The following is a 17,460-nucleotide window of genomic DNA, read 5'->3' as shown; positions in this document are numbered from 1 at the left end:
CATCTCCCTGAGGGGTGGGGGGTCTGGGGGGTCCTGTCCCCTGAAGGAGTGGAGAGGGGTCCCTTCCTCTGGAGGGGTCCGAGGGGGGCTCCCTTCCTCTGGAGGGGTCTGGGGGGGAGTCTCTTCCCATCTCCCTGAGGGGTGGGGGGTCTGGGGGGGGTCCCATCTCCTGAGGGGTGGGGGGGTCTGGGGGGGTCCCATCCCCTGAAGGAGTGGGGGGGGTGGTCCCATCTCCCTGAAGGAGTGGGGGGTCTGGGGTCCTGTCCCCTGAAGAACTGGGGGGTCCGAGGGGGCTCCTTCCTCTGGAGGGGTCTGGGGGATCCCATCCTCCTGGAGCGGTCCGGGGGGGGTCTCTTCCCATCTCCCTGAGGGGTGGGGGGTCCCATCCCCCTGAAGGAGTGGGGGGGGTCCCATCTCCCTGAGGGGTGGGGGGTCTGGGGGGATCCCATCTCCCTGAAGGAGTGAGGGGGGTCCCATCTCCCTGAGGGGTGGGGGGTCTGGGGGGTCCCATCCCCTGAAGGAGTGGGGGGGGATCCCATCCCCTGAAGGAGTGGGGGGTCTGGGGGGTCCTGTCCCCTGAAGAACTGGGGGGGTCCGAGGGGGCTCCCTTCCTCTGGAGGGGTCTGGGGGATCCCATCCTCCTGGAGGGGTCTGGGGGGGGTTCCCATCCCCTGAAGGAGTGGGTGGGGGGGTCCCATCTCCCTGAGGGGTGGGGGGGTCTGTGGGGGTCCCATCCCCTGAAGGAGTGGGGGGGGATCCCATCCCCCTGAAGGAGTGGGGGGGGGGGTCCCATCCCCCTGAAGGAGTGGGGGGTCTGGGGGGTCCTGTCCCCTGAAGAACTGGGGGGGTCCAAGGGGGCTCCCTTCCTCTGGAGGGGTCTGGGGGATCCCATCCTCCTGGAGGGGTCTGGGGGGGGGGTCCCATCCCCTGAAGGAGTGGGGGGGGGTCCCATCTCCCTGAGGGGTGGGGGTCTGTGGGGGGTCCCATCCCCTGAAGGAGTGGGGGGGGATCCCATCTCCCTGAAGGAGTGGGGGGGGGTCCCATCTCCCTGAAGGAGTGGGGGGGTCTGGGGGGGTCCCGTCCCCTGAAGAACTGGGGGTGTCCGAGGGGGCTCCCTTCCTCTGGAGGGGTCTGGGGAGGATCCCATCCTCCTGGAGCGGTCCGGGGGGGTCTCTTCCCATCTCCCTGAGGGGTGGGGGGGTCCCATCCCCTGAAGGAGTGGGGGGGGGGTCCCATCTCCCTGAGGGGTGGGGGGTCTGGGGGGGTCCCATCTCCCTGAGGGGTGGGGGGGGGTCTGTGGGGGGATCCCATCCCCCTGAAGGAGTGTGTGGGGGGTCCCATCTCCTGAGGGGTGGGGGGGGTTTGGGGGGGGTCCCATCCCCTGAAGGAGTGGGGGAGGGGTCTGGGGGGTCCTGTCCCCCTGAAGAACTGGGGGGTCCGAGGGGGCTCCTTCCTCTGGAGGGGTCTGGGGGATCCCATCCTCCTGGAGGGGTCTGGGGGGGGGTCCCTTCCCATCTCCCTGAGGGGTGGGGGGTCCCATCCCCCTGAAGGAGTGGGGGGGGGTCCCATCTCCCTGAGGGGTGGGGGTCTGGGGGGGTCCCTTCCCATCTCCCTGAGGGGTGGGGGGGTCTGGGGGTCCGTCCCCCTGAAGGAGTGGGGGGTCCCATCCCCTGAAGGAGTGGGGGGGGGTCCCATCTCCCTGAAGGAGTGGGGGGTCTGGGGGGTCCCGTCCCCTGAAGAACTGGGGGGTCCGAGGGGGCTCCTTCCTCTGGAGCGGTCCGGGGGCGGGGGGTCTCTTCCCATCTCCCTGAGGGGTGGGGGGGGTCCCATCTCCCTGAAGGAGTGGGGGGTCTGGGGTCCTGTCCCCTGAAGAACTGGGGGGGGGTCCAAGGGGGGCTCCCTTCCTCTGGAGGGGTCTGGGGGGGGATCCCATCCTCCTGGAGCGGTCCGGGGGGGGGGGGGGGTCCCACCGTGTTGGGGCAGCACGCGGGGGTCCCAGCGGGTTGGGGGCTCCCATCGCCGGGCGGGTGGAGGGGCGGGGCGTGTGCCCCCCCCCCCTCACCGCTTGAAGCGGTAGGTGATGGGCAGCAGCAGTTTGCTCTTCTTGAGGGCCTGCACCTTCTGCAGGGTGTCGGGGTCGAGGGCGAGGAAGCAGCGGCGCGAGTACTCCAGCAGCCGCTCCTTGGAGGGGTCGAACTCCCCCACCTCCGCCAGCTTCTCGGGGGCCACCAGCAGCAGCTCGGCGATGGGGGTGGTCAGCGCCACCGTGTTGCGGTCGACGCGGTGGTGCTCGAAGGCCCGGCTCATGCTCTTCAGCTTCTGGAAGGTGGTCAGGATCTTCTTGTAGCGGGAGAGGACCCCGTCGGCGTCCTTCACTGCGGGGGACGGGGGACAGGGGACACAGGGACATGGGGATGGGGGATATGGGGATGGGGGAGGGGGATACAGGGGGACACAGGGACATGGGGATGGGGGATACGGGGACGTGGGGACGGGGGGAGGGGGATACGGGGGTGGGGGATACAGGGGGACACAGGGACATGGGGATGGGGGATACAGGGACGTGGGGATGGGGGAGGGGATACGGGGTGGGGGGATACAGGGGGACACAGGGACATGGGGATGGGGGGATACGGGGACGTGGGGATGGGGGAGGGGGATACGGGGTGGGGGGATACAGGGGACACAGGGACATGGGGATGGGGGATACGGGGACGTGGGGACGGGGGAGGGGGATACGGGGGTGGGGGATACAGGGGGACACAGGGACATGGGGATGGGGGATACGGGGACGTGGGGATGGGGGAGGGGGATACGGGGTGGGGGGATACAGGGGGACACAGGGACATGGGGATGGGGGATACAGGGACGTGGGGACAGGGGAGGGGGATACGGGGTGGGGGGATACAGGGGACAGGGGACACAGGGACATGGGGATGGGGGATACGGGGACGTGGGGACGGGGGAGGGGGATACGGGGGTGGGGGATACAGGGGGACACAGGGACATGGGGATGGGGGATACGGGGACGTGGGGACGGGGGAGGGGGATACGGGGTGGGGGATACGGTGGTGGGGGATACAGGGGACAGGGGACACAGGGACATGGGGATGGGGGATACAGGGACGTGGGGACGGGGGAGGGGGATACGGGGGTGGGGGATACAGGGGGACACAGGGACATGGGGATGGGGGATACGGGGACGTGGGGACAGGGGAGGGGGATACGGGGGTGGGGGGATACGGGGGACAGGGGACACAGGGACATGGGGATGGGGGATACAGGGACGTGGGGACGGGGGAGGGGGATATGGGGGTGGGGGATACAGGGGGACAGGGGGACACAGGGACATGGGGATGGGGGATACGGGGATGGGGGAGGGGATACGGGGGTGGGGGATACAGGGGACACAGGGACAGGGGGATGGGGGATACGGGGACATGGGGACGGGGAGGGGGATACAGGGGGACAGGGGACACAGGGACATGGGGATGGGGGGATACGGGGACGGGGGGAGGGGATACGGGGGTGGGGGATACAGGGGGACAGGGGACACAGGGACATGGGGATGGAGGATACAGGGACGTGGGGATGGGGGAGGGGGATACGGGGGTGGGGGATACAGGGGGACACAGGGATGGGGAACACGGGGACAGGGGGACACAGGGATGGGGGGACACAGGGACATGGGGATGGGGGGATGGGGGACGCAGGAATGGGGGAGGGGGACAGGGGATGGGGGGATACGGGGGACAGGGGACACCCAGACATGGGGATACAGGGACACAGGGATGGGGGATACGCGGGGACGGGGACACAGGGACATGGGACACCCGGACATGGGGGACAGAGGGATGGGGACAGGGACATGAGGACAGGGGATGGGGACACAGGGATGCAGGACAGACATGGGGACATGGGGACACAGGGACGTGGGGATGGGGACATGGGACACAGGGACAGGGGGGGACACGGGGACATGGGGCACCAGGACATGGGGATGGGGACGTGCGGATGTGAGACAGAGGGATGGGGACAGGGACATGGGGACAGGGACATGGGGACAGGGGGACACAGGGAGGCAGGACAGGGACATGGGGACAGGGGGATGGGGACACAGGGACAGGGATGGGAGGATACAGGGATGGGGACAGGGACGGGGATGTGGGGGACATGGGATGGAGACACAGGGACAGGGACGTGGCAGGGACAGGGATAGGGGACAGAGGGGAACAGGGACACCGGCATGGAGGCACACGGGGGTGGGGACAACAGGGACAGACGGGGGGGACACACCGTCACCTCCAGCTGTGGCCACCGGCATGGGGGACCCTGGGGACGTGGTGGCCTGGGGGGTCCTGGAGGGGACCAGGTGACCCCGCGGGGTCTAGGGGGGGGACACCCTGGTGTCCCCAGGGGGGTCCCAGTGTCCCTGGAGGGTCCCAGTGTCCCCAGGGGGTCCCAGTGTCCCCAGGTGTGTCCCTGGAGGGTCCCGGTGTCCCCATGTGCGTCCCAGTGTCCTCAGGAGGGTCCCGGTGTCCTTGGAGGGTCCCGGTGTCCCCAGATGTGTCCCCAGTGTCCCCAGGGGGTCCCGGTGTCCCCAGATGCATCCCCAGCATCCCCACAGGTGTCCCCAGTGTCCCCAGGGGGTCCTGGTGTCCCCAGATGCATCCCCAGTGTCCCCAGGGGGTCCCGGTGTCCCCATATGTGTCCCCAGTGTCCCCAGATGCGTCCCCAGTGTCCCCAGGGGGTCCCGGTGTCCCCATATGTGTCCCCGGTGTCCCCAGATGTGTCCCCAGTGTCCCCAGATGTGTCCCCAGTGTCCCCAGAGGTGTCCCCAGCGTCCCCAGAGGTGTCCCCAGGGGGTCCTGGTGTCCCCAGATGCGTCCCCAGTGTCCCCAGGGGGTCCCGGTGTCCCCATATGTGTCCCCAGTGTCCCCAGATGCGTCCCCAGTGTCCCCAGGGGGTCCCGGTGTCCCCAGAGGTGTCCCCGGTGTCCCCAGAGGTGTCCCCAGGGGGTCCTGGTGTCCCCAGATGCGTCCCCAGTGTCCCCAGGGTCTCACCCCGCTGCCGCTCGCGGGTCCGGGCTTTGCCGACGCGGCGCCGGGTGACGCCGCTTTTGGGTTTCTGCCGCCGCCGGTCACCGGTGCCGCCGTCCTCGGAGGGGCCGAGGGAGGAGGCGACGCTGTCGTTGTCCGTCACCTCCCCGTTGCGGGGGTCCCCCGCGTCCCCCCGCCGCGGCGGCGCCTTCCCGCGGCCGTGCTCCTCTGCGGGCAGCGCTCAGCGCCGGAGGGACCCGGGCGGCCGGGCCCCCCCCGCCGCCCCCAGGTCGGTGTCCCCGAGTCCCTCCCGCCGTCAGCGTCCCTCTGTCCCCCCCTCCCTGGGTCCCCGCGTCCCCCTGCCCCTCCACGTCCCCCCCTGTCCCGCAGCCCCGAGTCCCCGTCCCCCCGTGCCCCTCCACGTCCCCCCGACCCCTGTCCCCCAGACCCCATATCCCCTTGTGCCCCGTCCCCCATCCCTGTGTCCCCCCAAACCTCCTGTCCCCGTGTCCCCATGTCCCCCACAGACCCCATGTCCCTGTCCTCCTGTCCCCTATCCCGGTCCCCATGTCACCCCCAGACCCCTGTCCTGAGCCTCCCCATGTCCCCCATCCCTCCATGTCCCCCCAAACCCCTGTCCCCATGTCTCCCCCAGACCCCATGTCCCCGTCCCTCTGTCCCCCCATCCCTGTCCCCGTGTCCCCACGTCCCCCAGACCCCACGTCCCCCATCCCTCGCGTCCCCCCAGACCCCTGTCCCCGTGTCCCCTCAGACCCCACGTCCCCGTGTCCTGAGCCTCCCCACGTCCCCAGCCCTCCGTGTCCCCCCAAACCCCCTGTCCCCGTCCCCCAGACCCCCATACCCCTGCCCCGAGCATCCCCCACGTCCCCGCCGTGTCCCCCCCCGTGTCCCCTCACCGTCCCGGCCGCGGGCGCCCGAGATGAACTTGTCGAGCTGGCAGCGCAGGAAATCCCGCTCCTCCTCCAGGTCCTCGATGCGCTTCTGCAGCCAGGCGTTCCGCTCCAGGGCCAGGTGCAGCTGCGCCCGCGCCCCGGGGGGCTCTGGGACCCCGGGACCCCGCCCTCAGACCCACGGCCCTGGGGACCCCTGCCCCAGGGGCCCTGGGGACCCCGCCCTCAGACCCACGGCCCTGGGGACCCCTGCCCCAGGGGCCCTGGGGACCCCGCCCTCAGACCCACGGCCCTGGGGACCCCCTGCCCCAGGGGCCCTGGGGACCCCGCCCTCAGACCCACGGCCCTGGGGACCCCCTGCCCCAGGGGCCCTGGGGACCCCCGCCCTCAGACCCACGGCCCTGGGGACCCCCTGCCCCAGGGGCCCTGGGGACCCCCGCCCTCAGACCCACGGCCCTGGGGACCCCCTGCCCCAGGGGCCCTGGGGACCCCGCCCTCAGACCCACGGCCCTGGGGACCCCTGCCCCAGGGGCCCTGGGGACCCCGCCCTCAGACCCACGGCCCTGGGGACCCCTGCCCCAGGGGCCCTGGGGACCCCGCCCTCAGACCCACGGCCCTGGGGACCCCTGCCCCAGGGGCTCTGGGGACCCCGCCCTCAGACCCACGGCCCTGGGGACCCCCTGCCCCAGGGGCCCTGGGGACCCCCGCCCTCAGACCCACCGCCCTGGGGACCCCCTGCCCCAGGGGCCCTGGGGACCCCCGCCCTCAGACCCACCGCCCTGGGGACCCCCTGCCCCAGGGGCTCTGGGGACCCCTGCCCTCAGACCCACGGCCCTGGGGACCCCCTCCCCCAGGGGCTCTGGAGACCCCCACCCTCAGACCCACGGCCCTGGGGACCCCCTGCTTCGAGACCCCCAGCCCCACGTCCCCGGGGACCCCCTGTGCCTCGGGGGCTCTGGAGACCCCGCCCTCAGACCCACGGCCCTGGGGACCCCCTGCACCTCAGGGGACTCTGGGGACCCCCACTCCCAGCCCCACATCCTTGGGGACCCCCGGCACTTCGAGGGGGTCTGGTGACCCCCACCCTCAGACCCACGGCCCTGGGGACCCCCTGCACCTCAGGGGGCTCTGGGGACCCCCACCCTCAGACCCACGGCCCTGGGGACCCCTGCCCCAGGGGCTCTGGGGACCCCCACCCTCAGACCCACGGCCCTGGGGACCCCCTGTGCCTTGGGGGGCTCTGGGGACCCCCACCCTCAGCTCCATATTCTGCGGGACCCCCCATGCCTCAGGGGATTCTGGGGACCCCCACCCGCATCCTGGGGACCCCCAGCTTGGGGGCAACCTCAGCTCCCCCATCCCGGGGACACCCCATACCCTGAGGGGCTCTGGGGACCCCCACCCTCACACCCACGTCCCTGGGGACCCCCACTTGGGGACCCCCAGCCCCACGTCCCTGGGGACCCCTGCGCCTCGGGGGGCTGTGGGGATCCCCACCCTCAGACCCACATTCCAGGGGACCCCCGGCTTGGGGACCCCAGCCCCACATCCCCAGGGACCCTGCCCCCACCCCGCCCAGCTTGGGGGACCCCCCCCCGGGGACCCTGCCCGCTGTGACCCCCCCAAAGGGACCCAGGCGTCCGGGCCCCCCTCACCTTCGAAGCTGCTCTGGGGGGGGCTGAGGCTGTAGAAGATGGGGGCTCGACGTGGGGGGGCTCCTCAAAGGGGATGGAGATCTCGAAGGCCTCCTCGTCCTTCTTCACTGCGGGGGGGGACAGGGGGTCACCATCACCCCCACCCCCACAGGGCACCCTGACCCCCAGCACCCCCAAGGGGTCCCTTCCCCCCCGGGGCACTGACACCCCCCAAATGAGGCCTCTGCACCCCCAAACCCTCCTGGGGTCCTTGCCCCCCCCCCCAGGGTGCTGCCCACCCCCAGGGGGGCCCTGCCCCCCAATAGGGTCCTGCCCCCCCCCCATATCCCCCTGGTGTCCCCAGCCCACCCCCCCGAGTCCCAGCCCCTCCCCCAGCCCCCTGACACCCCCGGGGTCCCCACCCCTTCCAGGGTCCTTGCTCCCCCCCGGGCACCCCCAAAGCCCCCGGGCCCCCAGTACCGGGTCGGCGGCGGCGCTCGGCCATGGCGGGGACCCCCGGCCCCCCGCTGCCTCCGGGCATCTCGGCAGGACGCTGCGGGGGGGCCGGGGTCACCGGGGTGCAGCAGCACCAGGACCCCCTGGGACCCCCAAATCCCTGGGACACCCCACGAAGGGACACCCCCCCCCGGGACCCCTCCACACCACGACACCCCCCAGGACCCCCCAAACCGGGAACCGCCCCCGGGACCCCGAAGACCCCCAAACCTTGTATGTGTGTCCCCGAGCACCCCCAAGACCCCCCAAACCGGGTCCCCCCAAGACCCTCCCCAATGGACCCCCCGGGGCCCCAAAACCGGACACCCCTCCCCGGGACCCCTCCGGAGACCCCAAAACCCAGCCCCCCCCCCCCAACCAGTGCCCCCAGACCGAGACTCCCCAAACCGTGACCTCCCTCGCCGAGACCCCCCAAACCGGGACCAACCCCTCCCCAAAACGGGACCCCCCCAAAAACCGGGACCCCCCCAAAAACAGACCATGGGGGGGTCCCCCCAAACCGGGGGCGGGGGGAGCCGGGCCGGTGGCGGGTTGGGGAGGTCCCTATGGGGGGTCCCGGTTTGGGGGGTCCCGGTGGGGGGGAGGTCCCGGCCGAGCCCCCGCGCTCACCCCGCTCCGCATCCGCCCGGCGGCCGCCGCCCGGGCAGGGACCGTCTGCAAAGAGCCGCCGGGGAGCGACGGCGAAGGGAGACGCGGGGGGAGACTACAGGCGGGGTGGGTGGGGGCGCAGGCCCCGCTCCTCCGCCTGTAACCCCCCGCCTCTCCCCGCCTCCGCCCGCCCCCACCCCCACCCCCACCCCGGGGATGTTTTGCGTCTCCGCTCGGGGGCGGCTCTTTCGCGACGCTCCCTGAGTCGCCGCCCGCCCCCGCCACCCGCGCAGGGACCGGGGCAAAATTCCGAGCGCGGCCGCGAGCGAAAGGCGAAGCGGGGGGGGGGCGTCGCGAAAGAGCCGCCCCTAAGCAGAGCCGAAAAACATCCCCGGGGGTGGGGTGGTGTCTCCTTACCGCCGCCGCGGGGAGCGCGTGGGGCGGACACGGACACGCGTGTGCGCACGGGAGACCCTGCACTGACACGCACAGGCGCGCGCACGCAGACACGCGCTGCGGGGCTGTACACTGACACGCGTGGGGTGGGGGGTGGGGGGTCAGAGTGCAGAAACGCCGCGTCCCCCCGTGGGGTGGACTGGGGGTGGGAGGAACGCGTCTCCGCGCGGCGTTTCCACCCGGACACCAAACGCTGCGACACCGGCGCGGGCCGAGGGCCCCCCTCCGCACCCCCCACCGGGCGCCCTCCCGCCCCGCGGGGCCGGGGGACCCCGATGCGGCGGCCCCGGACGCCCCCCGCCCCCCGGGCGCGCAGCCGGGGTCGGTCCCGACCGGAGACGCCGCGGCCTGAGCGGGGCCCCATGAAGGGCCCGAGGTGGGGCCCGGGGCGCGGAGCCGCCGGGAGGTAACGGGGGGAGACACGACAACGACACCGGGGGGTGGGGGGCAGCGGTGTCCGGGACCCCTATGTCTGCCCCACATCCCCGGGGACCCAGGCGTCCGGGACCCCCAGATCTGCCCCCCACACCCCCAGGGACGTTGGCATTTGGGACCCACATGTCTGCCCCCCGCATCCCTGAGGACACCGGTGTCTGAGACCCCCAGATCTGTGTGTCCCCCGTCCGGGACCCAGGCGTCCGGGACCCCAGATCTGCCCCCACAACCCTGGGGACCCCGGGATTTGGGACCCCAGATCTGCCCCACAACTCTGGGGACCCAGGCATCCGGGACCCCATATCCCCCACGTCCCCGGGGACCCAGACCCCTATATCTGCCCCACAACCCTGGGGTCCCAGGTATCCAGGACCCCCAGATCTGCTCCCCTGCGAACCCAGGCATCCGGGACCCCCATATCTGCCCCACCACCCTGGGGACCCAGGGATTTGGGACCCCCAGATCTGCCCCATAACCCTGGGGACCCAGGCGTCTGGGACCCCCAGATCTGCTCCCCTGTGAACCCAGGCATCCGGGACCCCCACCTCCCCCTCCATTCCACCCCCGCCTCCCCCTAACCCCCTCCTCTCCCCACAGCCGCACCGAGACCTCCAACCACCCCCCGCCGCCGCCCCCGCCCCATCGCCACCACCACCGCCCCACCACCACCCGTGGACCCTCCGTCCTCCTCCTCGACCTCTCGCCGTGGGTCCAGCCCCCCATCCGGGGGTCGATACCTTCTGATCGACAACCAAGGGCTGCCCTATACGGTGCTGGTGGCCGAACCCGGGGGTCCCGGGACCCTCCGTCGCGCCTTCTCCTGCCCGGTCTGCGGCCGTTCCTTCGAGTACCTCTCCTACCTGCAGCGCCACAGCATCACCCACTCGGAGCACAAGCCCCACGTCTGTCGCGCCTGCGGCAAAGCCTTCAAGAGAACGTCCCACCTGGAGCGCCACAAATACACCCACGCCGGCCGCAAGCCCCACGCCTGCCCCCTCTGCCCCCGACGCTTCCGGGACTTGGGGGAGCTGGCCCACCACCAACGGGTGCACACGGGGGAGCGACCCTTCCAGTGTCCCCACTGCCACATGCGTTTCGGGGAGAGGAACACCCTCCAACGACACGTCAGGCGCAAGCATCTGCCCCGGCCGCCGGCGCCGTGAGGGGGGTGGGGGTCGTGGTGGCGTTGGGGGGGGGTGGGAGGGGTGGGGGGGTGGAGAGGTGGTGGATGTGGGGCTTGTTGTGGAGGGGTGGTGACCCGGGGGTTGGGGACGTGGAAAGGTGGTGGCCATGGAGCTCATCATGGAGGAATGGTGGCCATGGAGGTCATCCATGGAGTGGTGGTGGCCCTAGGTTTGGGGACATGGAGAGATGGTGGCCATGGAGCTCGTTGTGGAGGGGTGGTGGCCCTGGGTCTTGTCACAGAGGGATGGTGGCCAAGGGGTTGGGGACATGGAGAGATAGTGGCCATGGAGCTCGTGCTTAGAAAGATGGTGGCCCTGGGGCTCATCGTGGCGGGCTGGTGGCCCTGGGGCTGGGGACATGGCAAGATGGTGGCCCCGGAGCTCATCGTGGCGGGGTGGTGGCCCTGGGGTTGGGGACGTGGAGAGATGGTGGCCGTGGAGCTTGTTGGAGAGGGGTGGTGGTCCTGGGGTGGGGGACATTGAAGGACGGTGGCCTCGGGGCTCCAGCACGGAGGGACGGTGGCCCTGGGGACAGGGTCCGCGCTGCCCATCCCCCCATGAAGCTGCTCCCCCCGGCCCCCGTGCAAGGCCCCCCCAGGTCTCCCCAACTTGATGTTGTTTTTTTTTTTAATTATTATTAAAAAGCTCTTTTTTGGTTTTTCCTTTTTTCTCCCGTTGTCTCATTCTGGGGGGAGGGGGGGGTGTCCCAAAAACCAGCGGCCAATGGCCAACACCCAACCACGAACCGTTGCCCACCCACCCACCCAACCCCTGAACCCCTCGGCCAACCAACCCCTCAACCAACCAACCCACCCCTGAGCCAACCCGCTAACCAGCCCATCATCCAACCAACCCATCAACTAACCAACCCGTTGACTAACCAACCCACCAACCCCTGAGCCAACCAGCTAACCAGCCCATCATCCAACCAACCCCTCAACTAACCAACCCACCCACAGTCCAACCCATCAACCAACCAATCAACCCATCATCCAACCAATCCATTGACTAACTAACCAACCAACCCATCAACTTACCAACCCCCAACCGATCATCCAACCAACCCATCAACTAACCAACCTGTCCATGGTCCAACCCATCAACCAACCAACCAACCCATCACCCAAACAACCCACCAACTAACCAATCCACCCATTAACCAATCAACCCATCAACTAACCAACCCCCAACCGATCATCCAACCAACCCATAACTAACCAACCCACCCATGACCCAACCAACCAACCCATCAACTAACCAACCCAGCCACCCGTCATCCAACCCACCCATCAAGTCACCAAGCTGCTCATGGTCCAACTTATCAACTAACCAACCCACCCACGATCCAACCAACCCATCAACCAACCAACCCACCCATGATCCAACCCACCCATGATCCAACCCACCCATGATCCAACCCACCCATGATCCAACCCACCCATCAACCAACCCACCCATCAACCAACACACCCACGATCCAACCAACCCATCAACCAACCAACCTACCCATGATCCAACCCACCCATCAACCAACCCACCCATCAACCAACCCACCCATCAACCAGCCCACCCATCAACCAACCAACCCACCCATCAACCAACCCACCCATGATCCAACCCACCCACCCATCAACCAACCCACCCATGATCCAACCCACCCATGATCCAACCCACCCATTAACCAACCAACCCACCCATCAACCAACCCACCCATGATCCAACCCACCCATGATCCAACCCACCCATTAACCAACCAACCCACCCATGATCCAACCCACCCATGATCCAACCCACCCATCAGCCCACCCACCCACCCACCCGCGATCCACCCAGCCCCCGCCCCGCCGGCGCCGGAAGGAGTCACCCCCAGGGTCGCATCCACGGTTTAATATCGGCTTGGTCTGTACATCCCCGGGTCGAAGGTCGCAGCCCCCCGCCCCCGCCCATCGCTGCGGCGAGCTGCGGCCGGTCTCTGCCCGCGCCGGGACCCCCCCTTGCCAGGCGGGGGGGGCGGAAACTCTATCATAGATATTTTATATAGATATAAATTTATATTTGCATTTATTTATATACCTGCGGGGTTAGAAACCCCTCTGCGGCATGGAGGGCGCTTGGGGGGGTCTCCCCACGCCCCGGCCCCCCCGGGGCGACCCAGGCGTCCGGGCTCGGTGTGAGGGGTGCGGGGGGGGGCGTGTCCAGGCGAATCCCCCGCGTCCGGTGGGCCGAGCTGCGCCGAGCCAAGCTTTGCCGTGCCGAGCCGTCCCGCGCCACGTTGCGCCGCGATGAGCCACGCCGCGGCGAGCCGTGCCGAGCCGCGTTGCACCGTGCCAAGCTGTGCCGCACCGCGCCGAGCCGTGCCGAGCCACGTCGCCCTGTGCCGAGCTGCGTTGCACCGCGCCGATCTGTGCCGAGCCACGCTGCGCCACGCCGAGCCGCGCTGCGCCGCGCCCCGTGCCGAGCCCCATTGCGCCGCACTGAGCCGTGCCGAGCCACGCTGCACCGCGCCGAGCCGTGTCGCGCCACGCCGAGCCGCCTCGCGCCACGATGAGCCGCGCCGTGCCGCGCCGAGCCGCCTCGCGCCAGGACGAGCCGCGCCGCCAGCCCCACCGCCTCCCCGTCCCATCGGGCGCCCGCCGCCGCGCCCCGTCCTCAAGCGTCCTTGTGCGCCAGGGCGGCCAGGCGCTCGAGCTTGTGGCCGTGCCGGTGCTTCTTGAGGCCGTAGGTGTTCCTGAAGGCTTCGCCGCAGGTGCTGCACTTGAAGGGGCGCCCGCCCTGGTGGGTCTGCAGGTGCTTGCTGAAGTACTTGGGGTCCTTGAAGAGCTTGAGGCAGGCGGAGCAGCGCAGGTCGCGGCGGGCGTCGTGCGAGCGCTGGTGCCGCAGGATGGAGGACAGGTAGAAGAAGCTCTTGCCGCAAAGCTCGCAGCGGTAAACCTTCTCGCCCAGGTGGACGCGCCGGTGTTCCAGGAGGTTGGAGCGGTAACGGAAGGTCTTGCCGCAGGTTTGGCAACGCTGGGGGCGGGCGACGACGTGGAGGCGTTGGTGCTCGGCCAGGCTGGAGGACTGGGCGAAGCGCTTGTTGCAGAGAGCGCACTTGTAGGCGCGCTCGCCGGTGTGCACCACCTTGTGCTGCCGCAGGTACCAGGAGCGCAGGAAACCGCGGCCGCAGACGGCGCAGCGGTAGGGCCGTTCCTCGGTGTGACAGCGTTGGTGCCGCATCAGCAACGCCGCTTCCCAAAACCGCTTCCCGCAAACCGAACAACCGAAATGGCGTTTCTGCAGGTGCCGGCGTCGGTGCAGCAGCAGGTCGTAGGCGCCGGCGAAGCTCTGCCCGCAGACGCCGCAGGCCAGCGTCCGCCGCACCAGGTGGACGTACTTGTGGGTCACCAGCCCCAGGAAGTGCTTGAAGCTCTGCCCGCAGGTGCCGCAGGTGAAACGCTCGCCGCTCGGCACTACCGGGTGCTCCTCGGGGGGCTGCAGCCCGCTCTCGGCCGGCGGCCCCCCCTCAGGCAGCAGCCGCTCGGGGGCGGCTTGGTGAACCAGCTTGTGCCACATCAGGTTCTCGATGAAGCCGAAAGCTTTGCCGCAGGCGTCGCAGCCGTAGGGCTTCTCCCCGGCGTGGGCTTCCTTGTGGTTGACGGCGCGGAATAGGTCGGGGAAGCGCTCGCCGCATTCGCCGCAGCCGTAGCTCAGCCCCTCGGGGGGGGTCCCGGCACCCCCCAGGCCGCAAGGCAACGGCAGCCGGTGGATCTGCTTGTGCCGGGTCAGGCTCTGGGGGTAGCCGAAAGCTTTGCCGCAGAGCTCGCACTTGTAGGGCCGCTCGCGGGTGTGCACCACGTGGTGCTTGCTGAGGTGGAAGGACTCGCGGAAGCGCTTGCCGCAGACGGCGCACTGGTGCGGCTTCTCCCCGGTGTGGATCCGCTCGTGCCGCTTCAGCGTCTCCCGTCGGCCGAAGGCCCGCCCGCAGATGCCGCAGCCAAAACTCTTCCCTGGCGCCAGCAACGCGGCCGGCGGGGGGGACAAGAAGCCGCCCTCGCCCGCCTTCGCCTCCCCCTCCGGCGCCGCGTAGGTGCCGGGGAACACCGGCACCGCCGCTGCCGTTCCCTTGGGGACGCCGGGGTACGCGGCCGCGCCGGCCTTGGGGCCGGCGTGGACCTGCCGGTGCCGCAGCAGGCTCTGCGGGGCGGCGTAGGCTTTGCCGCAGACCTCGCACTTGTAGTCGGGGCGCTGGCCGCTGTGGGCGGCTTGGTGCCGCAGCAGGTACGCCGGATCCCGGAACTCCTTCCCGCAGACGGCGCAGGGCACCCGCAGCAGCCCCGAGTGCGTCTTGACGTGGCGGGTGAGGCTCTCGCGGCGGTTGAAGCTCTTGGCGCACACCGAGCAGGTGAAGGGCTTCTCCCCGGTGTGGATGATCTGGTGCTGGTGGAGGTGGCTCGGCTTCTTGAAGACCTTCCAGCACAGCGAGCAGGTGAAGGGGCCGTCCGGGGCGGTGCCGCTGGGTGCCGGGGTGGCACTGCCGGGCGCCAAAGTGACTCCACCGGGTGCCGGGATGACCCCGCTGGGCGCCAGGATGACCCCGCTGGGCGCCGGGATGACCCCGCCGGGCGCCGGGATGACGCCGCTCAGCGCCGCGGCGGCCCCGTTGGGCGCCGGGATGACGCCGCTCAGCGCCGCGTTGACCCCGTTGTTGGGTGCCGCGTTGACCCCGTTGGGCGCCGGCATGACCCCGCTCGCCGCCAGGCTGACCCCATTGGGCGCCGCGTTGACTCCGTTGGGTGCCGCGTTGACCCCGCCCGCCAACGGGTTGACTCCGTTGGGCGCTGGCAAGACCCCACCGGCCCCGTTGGGTGCCGGCATGACCCCGGAGGTGGTGGCCACCGCCGCGGGGGCGACGCTGGCGGCACCGCCGTCCTCGGTGGCTTCCTTGTGGCAGCGTCGGTGGCGGATGAGGCTGGAGACGTGGTTGTAGGTGCGGCCGCAGGTGCCGCACTCGTAGGGCCGCTCGCCGCTGTGCACCAGCATGTGCTGCACCAGGTGGGACGACTGCTTGAAGGACTTCTGGCAGACGCCGCAGGGGAAGCGCCGCTCCATGAAATACTTCAGCCGGCGGAAATAACTCTTCTCTTCCTTCGATGCCGTCTCTGGGGGGGCCGGGGGGGCCGCTGGGGTCCCCGCTGCCGCCGTCCCCGTCGCCACCGCCACCGTCCCACCCCGTTTCAGCCCCCCGAAGAGGTGCTGGTGGCTGGAGAGGTCCACGATGCCCCACTGGGGCGCGTTGAAGGCGCCGGCGGCCTCAAAGAGAGGCTGCGGCGGGGGGGGCATGGCCGGGCTGGGGTACGGGGGGGCCCCCGCTTGCACCCCCACGCTGCCCTCCGCCTTTTTGGGCTGGGAGGAGGAAGAGGAAGAGGAGGACGAGGAGGCACCGCCTTCGGCCTTGAAGTCCTTGTGCTTGGCAGCGGGGGGGCGGTCGAAGGGGGCGCCGGGGAGGGGGTAGTCGAAGGGGGCTGGGGGCAGGGGAGGGCGGGCAGGGTTTTGGGGTGCTCGTGGCCGTAGGGCTCCATGGGCTCGAAGCGCTGGTGGTTGAGGAACTCGAGGAAGTCGAAGGGGTAGCACTGGAAGTGGACGCTCTCGTCGCTGACGTTGGCTTCCATCTCCGCCCGGGGGAGGGGGGCTGCGACCTGGGGAGGGGGTGAGAGGTGGGGGGGCGGGGGGTCCGCTGGGCCTGGGGATGAGCCCAGAGGCGGGCTCAGGGCTGGATATGGGGGGTCCCTTGGCTTTTGGGGGGGTTGAGGTCTGGGGGAGCAGGGGGTGGATGGGCCTGGGGATGAGCCCAGAGGTGGGGCTGGGGGTCCCTTCGGCTTTTTTGGGGGGTAGGAGGCGGATGGGGGCGGGAGGAGCCCAGAGGCGGGATGTGGGGCTGGGCTGGGGGGTCCCGTGGCTTTTGGGGGCTGTGAGATCCTGGGGGGGGTGTTTGGGGTCCCCACGGCCTTGTGTGGGGCGTTAATGGGGCGCAGCTCGCCCTGGGGGCGGGGGTTATGGGGTCCCTCAGCCCCGGGGGCCCCCGGGAGCGATGGGGGTGTCACTCACCTGGGGTGAACCAGGCCCGTCCGTCCGGGGCCGGGGAGGGGGCCCGGGCTGGGCTGGGCCGGGGATCCCGGGGGCTGGGCCGGGGCGCGGGGCCGGGGCCGCCCTGGACCCCGCACGGACGGGCCTGGCCGGGCGCGCCTCCCCGCCGGAGCCGGAACCCCCGGCCGGGGACACGTGACGCAAGCCCCGCCCCCGCCCCACAATCCTTTGCGATACCGCGGCGAAGTAGGGGGGGGGACGACGGGGGGACCCAGGCGTCCGGGACACCGGGACACCCCCCACTCCCCCCCCCGCCCCACGCGGGACGCTGAGGGGTCGCGGAGACCCCCACACCCGGGACGGGAGGGGGAAAGAGTAAATGGGGGCGTGGGGGGGGAGGGGGCGTTACCCACAGTAAAGATGGCGCCGCGGCGCCCTCCTCCCCCGCCAAGATGGCGGCCGCTGCCCGGCGCCGAACGGGGCCCGAGACAAGATGGCAGCGCGCGGCGGGCTGATGCCCTCACCCAAGATGGCGCCCGGGGGTCGCCCGCATCCAAGATGGCGGCCCGAGCCACAGAGCCCACTTCAAAGATGGCCGCCAGCTGGGACACACCACACACACACCCCCCCCCAC

The 17,460-nt window shown here is 70.6% G+C and overlaps 3 protein-coding genes across 3 annotated transcripts; 1 reads left to right on the top strand and 2 right to left on the bottom strand.

Moving 5' to 3' along the window:
* Nucleotides 1-1,911: 1,911 nt before the first annotated feature.
* Nucleotides 1,912-8,808, bottom strand: CCDC106 (coiled-coil domain containing 106). The gene is given in 7 exon segments (XM_072847784.1): nucleotides 1,912-2,375; nucleotides 5,064-5,267; nucleotides 5,957-6,100; nucleotides 7,606-7,647; nucleotides 7,650-7,712; nucleotides 8,065-8,137; nucleotides 8,710-8,808. Coding segments are annotated over 7 exon segments (855 nt in total). The 5' UTR covers nucleotides 8,722-8,808; the 3' UTR covers nucleotides 1,912-2,058.
* A 611-nt stretch (nucleotides 8,809-9,419) lies between these two features.
* On the top strand, nucleotides 9,420-10,748 carry LOC140644679 (uncharacterized). The gene is made up of 2 exons (XM_072847701.1): nucleotides 9,420-9,465; nucleotides 10,177-10,748. Exons 1-2 carry the CDS (start codon nucleotides 9,420-9,422, stop codon nucleotides 10,740-10,742), a joined length of 612 nt encoding a protein of 203 aa, XP_072703802.1. The 3' UTR covers nucleotides 10,743-10,748.
* A 2,059-nt stretch (nucleotides 10,749-12,807) lies between these two features.
* Nucleotides 12,808-16,425, bottom strand: ZNF865 (zinc finger protein 865). The gene is given in 2 exon segments (XM_072847762.1): nucleotides 12,808-16,061; nucleotides 16,064-16,425. Coding segments are annotated over 2 exon segments (2,997 nt in total). The 5' UTR covers nucleotides 16,412-16,425; the 3' UTR covers nucleotides 12,808-13,412.
* Between the last annotated feature and the right edge of the window lie 1,035 nt (nucleotides 16,426-17,460).

This window comes from Ciconia boyciana, chromosome 28, assembly GCF_034638445.1.
Source record: "Ciconia boyciana chromosome 28, ASM3463844v1, whole genome shotgun sequence".
NCBI classification, from domain to species: Eukaryota; Metazoa; Chordata; class Aves; order Ciconiiformes; family Ciconiidae; genus Ciconia; species Ciconia boyciana.
The sequence above is the reverse complement of the archived record's forward strand: the minus strand, read 5'-3'. Positions and strand labels throughout refer to the sequence as shown.